The following is a 13,250-nucleotide window of genomic DNA, read 5'->3' as shown; positions in this document are numbered from 1 at the left end:
CAGTATTCACAGCTAGCTGGCAGAGCAAAGATACAAAGTGGTTAAAATGGAGGGTCAAAACAGCTGGGTCTTAATTAGGGCCTCAATGGTCAGCATATCTATAGCTGAATGACAACCATCTGTACTACAAATCAAATATTATAAAGTTATTTTCTAATGTTGTATATGTATTACTCCTAGTATTCTAAATGTAACGTTTCCATCATAAATTTATGTATATTAGGGGAGCAGAAAATAAGTTACAAATGTACCTTCTCCAAAATGTTTAAAGTATTAAAAGTTAACACAAAGTTAAAATGTGTTAAATGATTTTTACCTTCTTAAAATAATTGAGAGCTAGCAAATTGGGGTAATACATAATAAATGGAGTTCTCTGCAGTTACTCTGATAAGAGCAGAGTATCTGAGTCTTAGATACTGGTTTATACTAAAGTAATAGTAGCGAGGCATTGAACAAACCCGTGCATTTGACAGATCATGATTGCCAATATTTAATGTCAAAAAAGCAACAACTTGCCCTGACCAGTTTGGCACAGTGGCTGGAGCGTCAGCCTGTGGACTGAAGAGTCCCAGATTCGATTCCGGTCAAGGGCATGTACCTTGGTTGCGGGCACATCCCCAGTAGGGGGTGTGCAGGAGGCAGCTGATCAATGTTTTGCTCTCATGGATGTTTCTAGCTCTCTATCCCTCTCCCTTCCTCTCTGTAAAAAATCAAATAAAATATATTTTTTTAAAAAAGCAACAACTTATGTATAAATGTTCTAAAAGCTAACTTTTATAAACTGAAACCCATTAATTAATATTTTAACTATGCTTTAGAAACAGGATTTATTAAGCCATTATTTTATATAGGCAGATGTATATATTTTAGCTGCTGTTTTGAATTCTATCAGGGATATTTCTGACTTTTAAAAGTACAACAAATATACTTTGTTTTTTGAAAGGAAGATTAAAATCAAAATGGATAATACAACATAAAAATTATAAAAAAATATATATATATATGGAAATACCCTGAAAGCTACATGTGAATCGCTGAGAAGTGGCCCCTCTTTTTCGATGTAATTTATGCTTGAGTCTCCAGCAATTAGATGTACGTTTCCTTCCATGCCCTCTACTGAGCTCTGACAGGCTGTGCTCTCTCCGGGATTCAATGCTTTTGCAAGAGTGTCAAATGCCCTATAAGGAGACATCAGAAGCTGTGAGCTTGGACATCTCCACAATAAAATAAAAATTGTATATAAAATTCTGGAATTAAGATTTAGGCCTAAAAACTGTTTAGGAAATAAAACTTTGGTGTATCACTGAACACTCTATTTCAGTGATATCTATGACTCTCCAAAAGCAACAAGTTAAGACTTCATATGTATGAAAAAATATATTAATGTATTATCAGAGAACTAGTCTTTAATCTTAAGTAATTAAGGAGGTATAATTTTTATACTTTGGTATAAAAATATGCTTTTACAAGTTATACATTTGTTACAAGATATCAGCTCGTTCATTTTACATTAGCAGTTATTTAGAAAGAACAAGGGCTAGAATTTACGTTGACCTGACTGTGTTCTACACAACATAAAGTTAGGTTTTAACTTTATTTTATAATTCAGAGAGTATTTTAAAACTTGTGGTTACATAGCTACATCTAAACGGTAAGAATTTGAGATTAGAATAGCAAAAAATTAACTAATGTTAGTAAATAATTATTCAAAGTAGTTCTCCATATTTTCTAATGAGATGCCTTCTAGATTTACTTAAAACCTCTTGTTCAACAAAGTACTTAATGAGATTCTTAAATGAAGTTTCTTCAATATTTGAGGTGATGGAAAGAATGTGAAAAAAGCCTAAAGAAATCTGATTTCTACATGCTAAATATTAATATTGAGAGAATGAAAAATAGAATTCTGATGAGTTTCCTGAAGTGTAACTTAAAAATTTGATTTAACTAAGTCTTTAAATCTAGTTCATCACTAAAAATTGATGGGAAAAATGAACATGACTCCCTAATAAAGATAAATGGTTAACTCTAAATACACAGAAGATAAAATCTGACAACTAAAGTATATCTGAAATTTCAGACCCAAATAATCATCTTTAGTGGAAAAAAATTCCTGAATTTTATGACTACATTTCTAACATATAATAATATTCACTTATTGCTCATTATGTATAATGTAGCCTGCTGGAAAACATTTTACATCTGAATGCAATTTTTTAGTTAAAACTGACTATGCCTTACATTTTCTAAACCTAAAGAAACACCGGTTTTTTGACACTTCTATAAATAGTATTCAACCTAAAAATATCTTAAGAAATACTAAAGGACACTTAAACAAAAGGACACTTAAGATCAAAACAGACCTTACCTTGAAACATCACCATTGGTATGAATTTCTTGATTAAATTCACACAAAGAGGCATCACCATTACTTAATCCTTCAATCATAGACATTTTATTACTATTTTGAAAAAGATCTTTAGTTTTTCCAAGATTTGCTAATGATGTAACCACACTGGCCAATGTACTTAAATCTCCCTGACAGGTATCAGCCTTAAAAAAAAAAAAAAAATTTAAATTCTGCAAATAGGTATCTGTCAACTTTTAAATCTGAAATATCCAGTTGTAAATTATGAAATGCCAAAATTAAAGTACTCTAAGATGAAATCTAAAAAGTAAAATCAAAGAGCTGTGAGCATTTAGAAGCTTGTTGAGGAAAATACATGTTTAAAAACATCAGGTACATTTTCTATGTTTTCAACAATACGTTATACAAAAATTACTTCAAACCAAAAAAGGCACTTAATGGCTCACCTACCCATCCATATCACAGTCACTTAAAAGGCTATTAAATTACCTGGCCTGGTGGTTCAATTGGTTGGAGAGTCGACCTATACACCAAAAGGTTTTGGGTTAAATTCCCAGTCATGGCATGTACCTAGGTTGTGGGTTTGAAACCCGGTGGGGCGAGTATGGGAGGCAATCAATCAATGTTTCTCTCACATCAATGCCTCTATCTCTAAAATCAATAAGAACTTATTCTTGGTGAGGATAAAAAAAAAGGCTATTAGATTATCCTTTTTAAATTTTGATAGTTATAATTTCCAAAACATAAAATAGAAATTATAAAGAATGTAATAAAATTGTAAAGAATGTAATAAAATTATTATTAGTGAAGAGAGGGAAAAAATGTAAATGTATTATTGAACAGACTTCCTAGGATGCCAACTTTTACTAGGCACTGTGTAGTAAATACCAGGAAATGTGCAGCTCAAAAATCTTACATATTTAAGATACTGGGCTATTTTTACATATTACATTATTTTCCCATTTGCCTTCAGCTTTTATTTTTGTTAATGGTGCATATATTTGTATATATTTACGTATTAATTAGCTTATTAAAAACAACTTTCCTTAACTCTGACTACCCAGAAATATAATTTGTACAGCAAAGGTAGTTAAGTGCTTGATTCTTCTTCCTTTTATTTTCCAATTTGTAGAGGAATAAATCAATGTCGTAGCAACCTCTAATGGCAATAGTGAGTTTTGAGTAACATTTTAAATTCGTAGATTTTTATATATTTGATGGTTTTCAATCCATTAGTCATTCTTTTTTAAATGTCCAAATTATTCCATCCTAACCTAATGAGAGGTCTTCAGTTGCCTTCTCTGACGTATTGACAGGATCCCTTAATGGTATTTTTTATTCTTCTTTTATGGTTTTTGTTTTCAGTGTTCTTAATCCTAAGAGAATATATGTTTCTGTGATTCATTTGTTATGGTAATTCTTTAGTTTATGTGAAATTAATTTTGGTGAATAAGTAGAATGAAATAATTTTTGAGTTCTCCCCAAATGAATGAATGGTCCCAGAATCATTACTGAGCAACCCACCAGTTACTGAGTTCTTGCATGATTACTACTTATATATTTTATTTAATCCTAACACTGTGAAATAGGAATCATCATCCCTTTATTGATGATAAGAATTATCCATCATCACTCCAGCAGTAGATAGGGGAAGCAGGGTGGGAAGCCAGGTCTGATGGAAAAACCCATGTTCCTAACCATTCTGCTGTAGCCTTCTTATATATGAGTAAAAGATTTGCCCTAGCCGGTTTGGCTCAGTAGATAGAGCGTCAGCCTGTGGACCGAAGGGTCCTGGGTTTGATTCCGGTCAGGGGCACGTACCTTGGTTGCAGGCTCCTCCCTCGCCCAGGCCCTGGTCAGGGCTTGTGCAGAAGGCAACCCATCAGTGTGTTTCTCTCACATCAATGTTTCTCTCTGACTTTCCCTCTCTCTTCCACTCTCGCTAAAAATCAATGGAAAAATATCCTCGGATGAGGATTAACCAAAAAAAAAAAAAAATTAACATTTTTTAACTAAAACTTAAACACATATATTCTCTTCCATTTCATAACAAGTCTATGTAACTACAATTTTAAGTTTTGCCACTCTTGGGCAATGTGGAAAGACCTCACTCAGCCTGTGACTTGAGAGTTTGGGGACCATTTGTCAGAAACTTACCACACAAGGTTGGTATTACAATGTAAGACAAAGATATATAGACTGCACAATGTCTAGACAAATAGTAATTTCTCAACAAAACTTAGTTCTTTTCCTTTCCCAAAGGAGTTAATCCTATCTAATAATAGACAAACATGGTAATTGACCGTACCTTAATAATAGACAAACATGGTAATTGACCATACCTTCGCTACACCTCCCACTGGCTAATCAGCATGATATGCAAATTAACGGCTGGGAGCGAAGACTGAAGACACTGTAGAAGGAAGCCAAGCAACGGAGCCGAGGTAGCGGAGACGGAGCCGAGGTAGCGGAGACGGGAGGGAGATGGGAGGGAAAGAAGCGGCAGAGAAGGGCGGGGTAGGAGCCGCAGAGACGGGAGCGAAGCCCTATTCTTGCAGGAATCCTCCTGCAACGGGCCTCTAGTATACAAATAAAATTCTAAGTAGCAATCATTTAGACAAGGCTAAATCTCCTAACTCCAAAATATATGTTAAGAGGCCAAATCTCATCACTTAGTAGCAGCATGCTAAAGCCCAATCTGTTAGGTTGACACTCTCATTATCCCTATTTTACAGATGAAAAAGGAAAATGAGACAAAGAGGTCAAATAACTTGCCCAAGGTTATGCAGCTAGCAGGTGGCAGCTGAAATTAGACTCAAGAGCACAAGTATTAAGAGTGAGTGCCTTGCCCTGGCTGGTGTGGCTCAGTGGTAAGAGTGTCAACCTATGAACAAGGAGGTCATGGTTTGATTCTGGGTCAGGGCACATGCCTGAGTTACAGGCTCAATCCCTAGTAGTGGGTGTGCCGGAGACAGCCAATCACTGATTCTCTCTTGTATTGATGTTTTAATCTCTCTACCTCTCCCCTTCCTCTCTGAACTCAATAAAAATTTTTTTTAAAAATGAGTGTCTTAAAGTATTAATCAATAGATATATAACAAATCTCACCATAAATAGGATGAAGAATCTTACATGGTATATAAAACCAGATAACATTACAGGCTAAGAGAAACAAGTCATGGGCTCCCTAAAATCTGTTTTCACAAATGAGTCTTCAGGAGAAATTTTTTTTGTTCTCATAAAAGGTTCCTGAAAACTACAGAATTTTTAAATACTCAATCTAAATAAACAAACCTTTATTCCTATAGACTCCTTGCTCAATAAAGAACTGTTCCAAATCTCTAAGAGAACCCAGATGACTTGGATACATAATGAGAGCTCTTGCAAACCTATTCCTACTCTTAACTCAAGTTGGTGATTTGAGTCAGGTGTGTTAGGAATTTCAGGTGTGTTGAAATTCACTATACAATCTGTAGTGAAATATAATAGGAATATTAAAATTTTCAAAAATATTTTCATTAATTTTTTAAGAGAGACAGGTAAGGAAAGGGGTAGAGAAAGAAACATCCATTGATGAGAAACATCCATTAGCTGCCTCCTGCACGCCACCCTACTGGGGATTAAGCCGCAACCCAGGCATGTGCTCTGACCTGGAATCGAACCGGTGAACTCTTGGTTCCTGGGTAGCTCAACCACTGAGCTACATGGGCTGAGCAGGAACATTAAAAATTTTTCAATTATAAATACCTACTTATGATGACTTTTATTTCAACATGAAAAAATCTGGAAGACTTTTTAATGTTTGTCATTTTCACACTGAAGCTATAATTGTCCTAGTGGAATAGTAAATATTTCTACTAATAAAGTTAATTCCTACAGTACTGAGAGCCACGAAATGGAGGGTGCTATAGTGGCTCTGCCTATGTCACAAATGTAAACTAAGCCAGCCTGTACTTACCCTAGGAAAAGAGGACCTGCTGGCCTTAAGAGGAAATCCCTGACTTTGCAGCCAATCATGCTGTTTCCTTGCTGCTGCCTCTCATGCTCTGTAAAACTCACTCTTGCCCAAACTCTCCTGGGGAAGAGTGTTCCACTGCTTATGAGGAGACACTGTTCTCTCCCAATGCATGGGTTGTTTCTCCTTGAATAAAGGACATCAAACTCTTAACTAAATTGATTATTTTGTCATTTGACACTACAAGACAGTTGATAATTTACATATTTTTTTAAAAAGCAACTTGTAATAGGGAATATTTAGGACCAAATCAATTGACTAAATTGATAGAAATAAAGGAAACCATTTTAAAAGCTTAAAAATGTTTAATCTTTAGATTAATTGCACTAAACACACCTTATCTGGTGTCATCAGCATAGAGGACTCAGTTTTTATTCCAGACGGATGAATATTCACAAACATTCCTGGATCTAACAGTCCTGCTGATCTGTAACAAATAAGAACAAGTTTCAGCCTTCGTTTCAGTGGGAAGAAAAACAAATGACCAGCTACTTAATGTTTTGTTTGTTGTATTTACTATACCTTGCAGTTTCACTATCTGTTACAAAAGTAGGAGTTGCAGCTAATGGGCTTCGAAGGTCTTTTCGAATGTAGATTTTTTCTGTTGAAGCGGCACAGTTGGAAGATTTTTCTCGTGATACTTCAATGGGTTTTCTTTCACACTGAACAGCTACAAAAATGTGGTAAACTGTCACAATGCAGAATTTACAGGCAATTATAAATGTAAATTCTAGGTCAGCAATGCTGCTCACTGAAGACATGGTTATTATAACTGAACTCCAAAGATAACCAACCATCAATCTTTAGAAATTATTTGCAAATTCGACAAAGCTGCTTTAGTAAACTGTAATAACTAATGTAAAAGTGGCCATTTTGAATTCTTTCCTCTTTCTGTCACTGCTGTGGTAGAAATGTAGATGAATTTACTTTTTATAATCTCAGTCAAGCCTGGCCAGTGGGGCTCAGATGGTTGGGCATCCTCCTGTGCACTGAAAGCTACCAATATTCAAATCCAAGTTTTGCCACTTATTAGTTGTGTGACCTAGAACATGTTACTAAACTTGCTTACTCAAATGTAAAATAGGTAACAGTAATACCTACTGAATAGAATTTTGCTGTGAAAATAAGAAAGTTATTAGGCATAGTTAGAGCTCAATCAATAATAGCTGCCAAAAACTAAACTTAGTTAATTATGCTTTTTTTTTTACCATGTTCAAACTAGAAATACACAACTAGCATATAGGCACTCAAAAACTATTTGTTGTGTGAATTAAAAATACATATGTATATATTTCTATAATTTTAGTTGGAAAACTATAAATTAAAAAGCATATAAAATTGACGTTTTAATGTGCTAATTTTAACATACTTCTAGTCTGCCTGAATTCTTAATTTTCTCCTTTAAAACTAATACATACAGTCTTGTTTCATTCCAAACGCAATACATCTCTGTAACCTGCAATATTGACAGCGGTTTCGATGATGTTTATTGATAATACAGTCCTTAGATCCTCGACATGAGTAAACTAAATTTTTTCGGATACTTCTTTTAAAAAATCCTTTGCAGCCTTCACAAGTTACTGCTCCATAATGACGTCCTAGAGACAAAATATTTAAAAGTCATATATTTTAGAATAGAAATGAAATAAGCCCATTTCTTCCCTTTAAACAACATATATGAGATGAAACTGAGATTTTTGAGTTTGAGTTTAGGAGTTACCAAACAGAAAATGAAAACAACCATATTCTCTGATAAGATATATTAAACAATACCAGTGTTTTTAATTTTATAACATAATAACTATTTTCACTTCTGATATCACAAATTAGTTATTATATACTGCATATTTCAATCTAAAAACTATGCTCCAAAAAAAGGATATAATATCAGTTAGTATCTGAACTATAATAATCCCTCCTCGCTATGGGTTCCACATGTTTTTTTTGTCCACCAAATTTGTTTTAATTTTTTAAAATTTATCTTTATTGTTGAAAGTATTACAAATGTCCTCCCTTCTTTCTCCATTGACTCCCTCTGCCCAGGCCTTCACCACACTATTGTCTGTGTCATGGGTTATGCATATATGCATGTATGTTCTTTGGTTAAATTCTCCCTACATACCCCTATCTTTCCTCTGAGATTCATCAGTCTGTTCCATGCTTCTATGCCTATGGGTTTATTTTGTTCACTAGATTCCACATATGAGTAAGATCATATGATACTTGTCTTTCTCTGACTGGCTTATTTCACTTAGCATAATACTCTTCAGGTCCCTCCATGCTGTCTCAAAGGGTAAGAGATCCTTCTTTATTTATAGCTGCATAGTATTCCATGGTATAAATGTACCACTGTAGGTTCCATTTTTTAAAACTCTGGAAGCATCTGTAGTGCTCTGATTAGCCTATCATTTCACAAACCATTTCTTTGGCATACATCTATTAACAAACTGAACACACTCTAAGTAAAGCTCTAGTGAAGATTTTTGTAATTAAGCTATGGGCTAGTTTAAAGAAAATTAACCTCTAGAGTGCCAGGGAGTGTGATCGCACTCCACCTGTCTTTCCCCCAAAAGTGCCGGGAGCGCTATCACACTCCTCCTGCAGTGTCACTATTAGATGCTAGTAGTTCACTCTTTATTGACAGACGGCACTTAAGTGCAGATTACTTATGATGCCGAATGTTTATAGTTCTAAAATTGACCACTGGCATTTATCTGCCTAATTTTCATAATTTTTTTCCTAAACTGCTGTAAAATCAGCAAAAATGCCTTTGCAATTTTAGCATAGTTCCTAGGATATTCGTTGGCACTCAAAGGGTTAAAGAAAACAAACTGGGCCCTTAAATTATATCACACTGGCACCTATAAATACATTTGAATGAACATGGGTTTGTATTTCTGGCATGAGGTAACAATAGCCAGAACTAAAATGACATAGCCCTGAATTCTAGTAACAGGTTTGGAGAAATGCCTGATGGGCTATGCAAAGCATTAAATAAAGGTTAACCAGAGCTTTTTCCACCTCAATAATTCAAGTTACTCTGTACTGCTAGAATAAGAACAGGGCTCAACAGGTAGGTTACCAACTTAGTGTTATATATTACCAAGGATCACAACTCATTTTTACCAATTCTCTGACAAAACTGGTGTCACATTAAAAAAAAATTTCCACACCTTCAGTTTACCTTCAAAAGGTAAACTGGCCAGTTTGTTCAGTGGTTAGAGTGTCGGTCCTTGGACCAAAGTGTCACACAAATTTGATTCCTGGCCCTAATCTGCACCTTGTGGGAGGAAACCATATTGATGTGTCTTTTTCACATTAATGTTTCTCTCTCTCTCATTCTCTCCTCTCTCCCTTCGCCTTTCTCTAAAAATCAATGGGAAAAATATCCTCAGGTGAGGATTAACAACAACAAAAATGGTAACCGTCTTTCATAATGCTCTGAAATATAAATTTTTTTCACTGACAGATCAAATTAAACTGCATTGAAGAGAAAAATCTTTACATGAATAAAAAGCTCTGGGGAAAAATCAGGTAAATTTCATTAGCTACAAATATGAACCATAAAAACTACATGCGCCTTTATTTTTCTTTTTACTTTCATGGTAGTGTGACAGTTATTTTAACAACACAACAGATATAGGAAATTATTTTTAATGTTACCTGATGCTTTGTCTCCACATACTACGCAAAGATCAAAAATCTTATTTGGTCCTTGGTCTGAAGAAGAATTATCTGTTAAGAACTAAAGTAAATCCCCCAAAACAAAAACAAAACACAACAATGTTATTACTCAATAATGCTTTTCATGTAAAAAATTAAAAGAACATCCAGTCTTATTTTTTGCTTCCTTTTTAAGTTATTTTGAAACTTTAAACTCTATTATTATGCATATAGCAATTAAACTATTTGTAATTTTCTTAACATATAGGAAAAATTTCAGTGTTATAAGAAGCAACAACAGTAAGAATACCTTTTTAATTTGTTCCATAACAACTTCATTAAAGTAAATGACTATTAAACAAATGAACACATAAGTAGTTTTTAATGCTTTTCACAGATTAAGCATTTAATATGCATATGGAACTTGTCAAATTATCGCAACAGTTATCAATCCTATCATGGCATTTGTCTTTAAAAAGCTTAGAACCTTTCCACTGGAATGGCATGACTAAAATATGCTATGACAGCATAAAAAACTAACTAGATTTTTAAAAGAAAAAAATTTTGTTGCTGTATTAACTTTATAATTATGGAAATATAATTGATAAAGGTATAAATAAACTTTTTATTAATGGGCTGTCTTAGGTTTGGGCTAGGTGTAGTGGTGGAGAGCATGGGCTCTGATAAATGGTAGCAAGTTAGTGGGACTAGGTGGAATAGCCTTGGGTAAATTACTAAGCCTCTTTCCTTTATATAAAGAGCTCATCACTAAGGACAACTAATGCTGGTAAAGAAATACTAGTTTCTTCTCTTAGGCTTATCCTTCAATCTTTTCATCATTTTCTTTCAATCTTTTGAAAAGTGAACAAATTAATTTCAATCCCAAAAATGTGATATAGCATTTAGTAAACACCTTCCCCTGCTTTAAAACAACCCACAAAGTAACCCTCTACTTTGACTTTTTCTTCTCTTAGGGGTGTGAATGACTTTAGAAGTAATTCTGATTTTAAAAAATTTAAACAGTTCTTAAAATAGCTGTCCTGTTATGTTATAGTGCTATCATTTCTTTTTATATTACCATAAAATCAGTCTTCAATAAAACCTTTAAAAAAAATTCTATTAGATGTCCTTTGAAAGCCCCTAAGACAAATACCATTTTTTTCCTAAATGGCACATCTATTACAAAAGGTGTTAATATTTTATCTGCTACTTATTTCTAAGGGTAGAAGAGATATTGAGAGGGCAAGGGATTTGCCCATATGCCATCTTAGGTTATTAGACCAGAAAGCAAATCTTGGTCTAAGAAATTTCATCCTATACTTGTTTCTCTTTCATTGCCCTTAGCAATAATCTATGAAGTAGTAAAAATACCAATATTACTTCCATGTTCATAATACAATTTTTTTTAAAGAGTAAAAACCTGACACATATTTCTTCAGCCAGGAGATCAAGGTTAATGTCACCAGTCATAAGGTGTGATGATAGTAAGTAAGTACCCTTGATATGATGTAATGAAAATGGCACTTAAACTCTGTGATCCTTCTCCCCAAAACCCACGACCCCAATCTAATATGAGAAAAACATAAGCCAAAGTCTCAGAGGGGGTCCACCTACACTTTACCTAACCCAGCCGTGGGCAAACTACGGCCCGTGCGCGGGCCGGATCCGGCCCGTTTGAAATGAATAAAACTAAAAAAAAAAAAAAAGACCGTACCCTTTTATGTAATGATGTTTACTTTGAATTTATATTAGTTCACACAAACACTCCATCCATGCTTTTGTTCTGGCCCTCCGGTCCAGTTTAAGAACCCATTGTGGCCCTCGAGTCAAAAAGTTTGCCCACCCCTGACATAACCAGTATACCGCAAAACTGTCAAGGTAATCAAATACAAGGTAAGTATGAGAAATGGTCATAGGTAAGAGGAATCTAAGGAAATATGGCAACTAAATGCAATATAGTATCCTGAAACAAAAATAATACTAGGTAAAAATCAGGGAAAGATAAAAATAACTATTTTAGTTAATAATGTATCAACATTAATTCATTAATTAAAACAAATGTGTCATCCTAATGCAAAATGTTAAAACAGGAGAACTGTGTGTTGGGAGGTTATATGGGAACTCTGCATACTAACTGCTTATATTTCTATTAACGTAAAACTTCAAAAAAAATCAAATTTGTTAATAAAATAAAGAAATTAAGGTATGTATAATGTTATAAATTTTTTTAGTGACTCCTATCCATTTTCTACCTCAGCAGTTTCTAAAATGATGTAACTGAAAGAATAAAATCCAACAGGATACATAGGCAAGATTTTGTGTTTCATGAATTAGGAGTTTTTCAATCCTGAAAGGAATTTTCTTTGATCAGTTTTTCATTAAAAAAAATGTGGAATCCAATTTTAAGTGGGCACTCACCCAAAATCTCTCTGGAGGCAAACTTAATGGTTCATTATATTTGTATTCAATTGTAACAACCAGAAGTAAAAACACCTACATAACCATAGGCATGCAATGTGTAAAAGCCCTAACTGGCTCTTGAAGGATAATATAGAATTAGCAAAAATTAACACTAACTACACTACTGAGTTTGAATATTAAAGGAGACCATAAGAGTAAATGGCTTGCTTTATCAACGAAGATGTAGATGACAACAGAAGAGGCTAACTGACAAAGACAGCAGCTATGATACCAACTTGTTAATATGGATGCTGCTGGTTCAAGGCACAGGCATCTTGGTCCTAGAAACTGCAGCCGCAGAAGATGCTCCTGATCTGGCAGTTTCCTAACTGTGCAGAAGCAGCAGGACTCTTAGAAGTAGTTCTCAAGTGTGCTCCAGTAGTTATTTTTTGAAACCTGACCTAGAACTGTTTCTTCAGCCCTCCTGCAACAATTCTTTGAGCTCTCTATATTCTATACTAGAGGCCTGGTGCACAAAATCTGTGCATGGAGGGGGGCGGGGGGCGGTCCCTCTCCTCAGCCCAGCCTGCACCCTCTCCAATCTGGGACTCCTTGGGGGATGTCCGACTGCCCTCTCACAATCCTGGACCACAGGCTCCTAATCGCTCACCTTCCTGCCTCCTGGTCGCCCCTTACTGCCCCCCTCCTCCCCCGGCCAGCCTGATCGCCCCTCACCCCCTCTGCGTGCTGACTGATTGCCCCTAACTGCCCCCCTGCCGGCCTGGTTGCCCCCAACTGCTCCCCTCT

General features: G+C 34.9%; 1 protein-coding gene across 11 annotated transcripts in view; it reads right to left on the bottom strand.

Moving 5' to 3' along the window:
- NR2C1 (nuclear receptor subfamily 2 group C member 1) overlaps positions 1-13,250 on the bottom strand; it is a 57,373-nt gene that overhangs the window by 32,942 nt on the left and 11,181 nt on the right. For 8 of the 11 annotated variants that reach the window (XM_023749958.1, XM_023749954.1, XM_023749953.1 and 5 more), the window contains exons 3-8: positions 10,044-10,125; positions 7,799-7,978; positions 6,903-7,050; positions 6,717-6,807; positions 2,366-2,550; positions 1,013-1,178 (exon numbers count right to left, since the gene is read on the bottom strand). In XM_023749958.1, the coding sequence (XP_023605726.1) occupies positions 1,013-1,178; positions 2,366-2,550; positions 6,717-6,807; positions 6,903-7,050; positions 7,799-7,978; positions 10,044-10,125 (852 nt within the window). Of the gene's footprint in view, positions 1-1,012; positions 1,179-2,365; positions 2,551-6,716; positions 6,808-6,902; positions 7,051-7,798; positions 7,979-10,043; positions 10,126-12,739; positions 12,876-13,250 lie in introns of those variants that run through there. The other 3 variants (XM_023749956.1, XM_023749951.1, XM_023749957.1) reach the window with 3 other exon arrangements.

Source organism: Myotis lucifugus, unplaced genomic scaffold, assembly GCF_000147115.1.
Source record: "Myotis lucifugus unplaced genomic scaffold, Myoluc2.0 scaffold_10, whole genome shotgun sequence".
Taxonomy (NCBI): domain Eukaryota; kingdom Metazoa; phylum Chordata; class Mammalia; order Chiroptera; family Vespertilionidae; genus Myotis; species Myotis lucifugus.
Note: the sequence above shows the minus strand (reverse complement) of the source record. Positions and strands in the feature narration are given on the sequence as shown.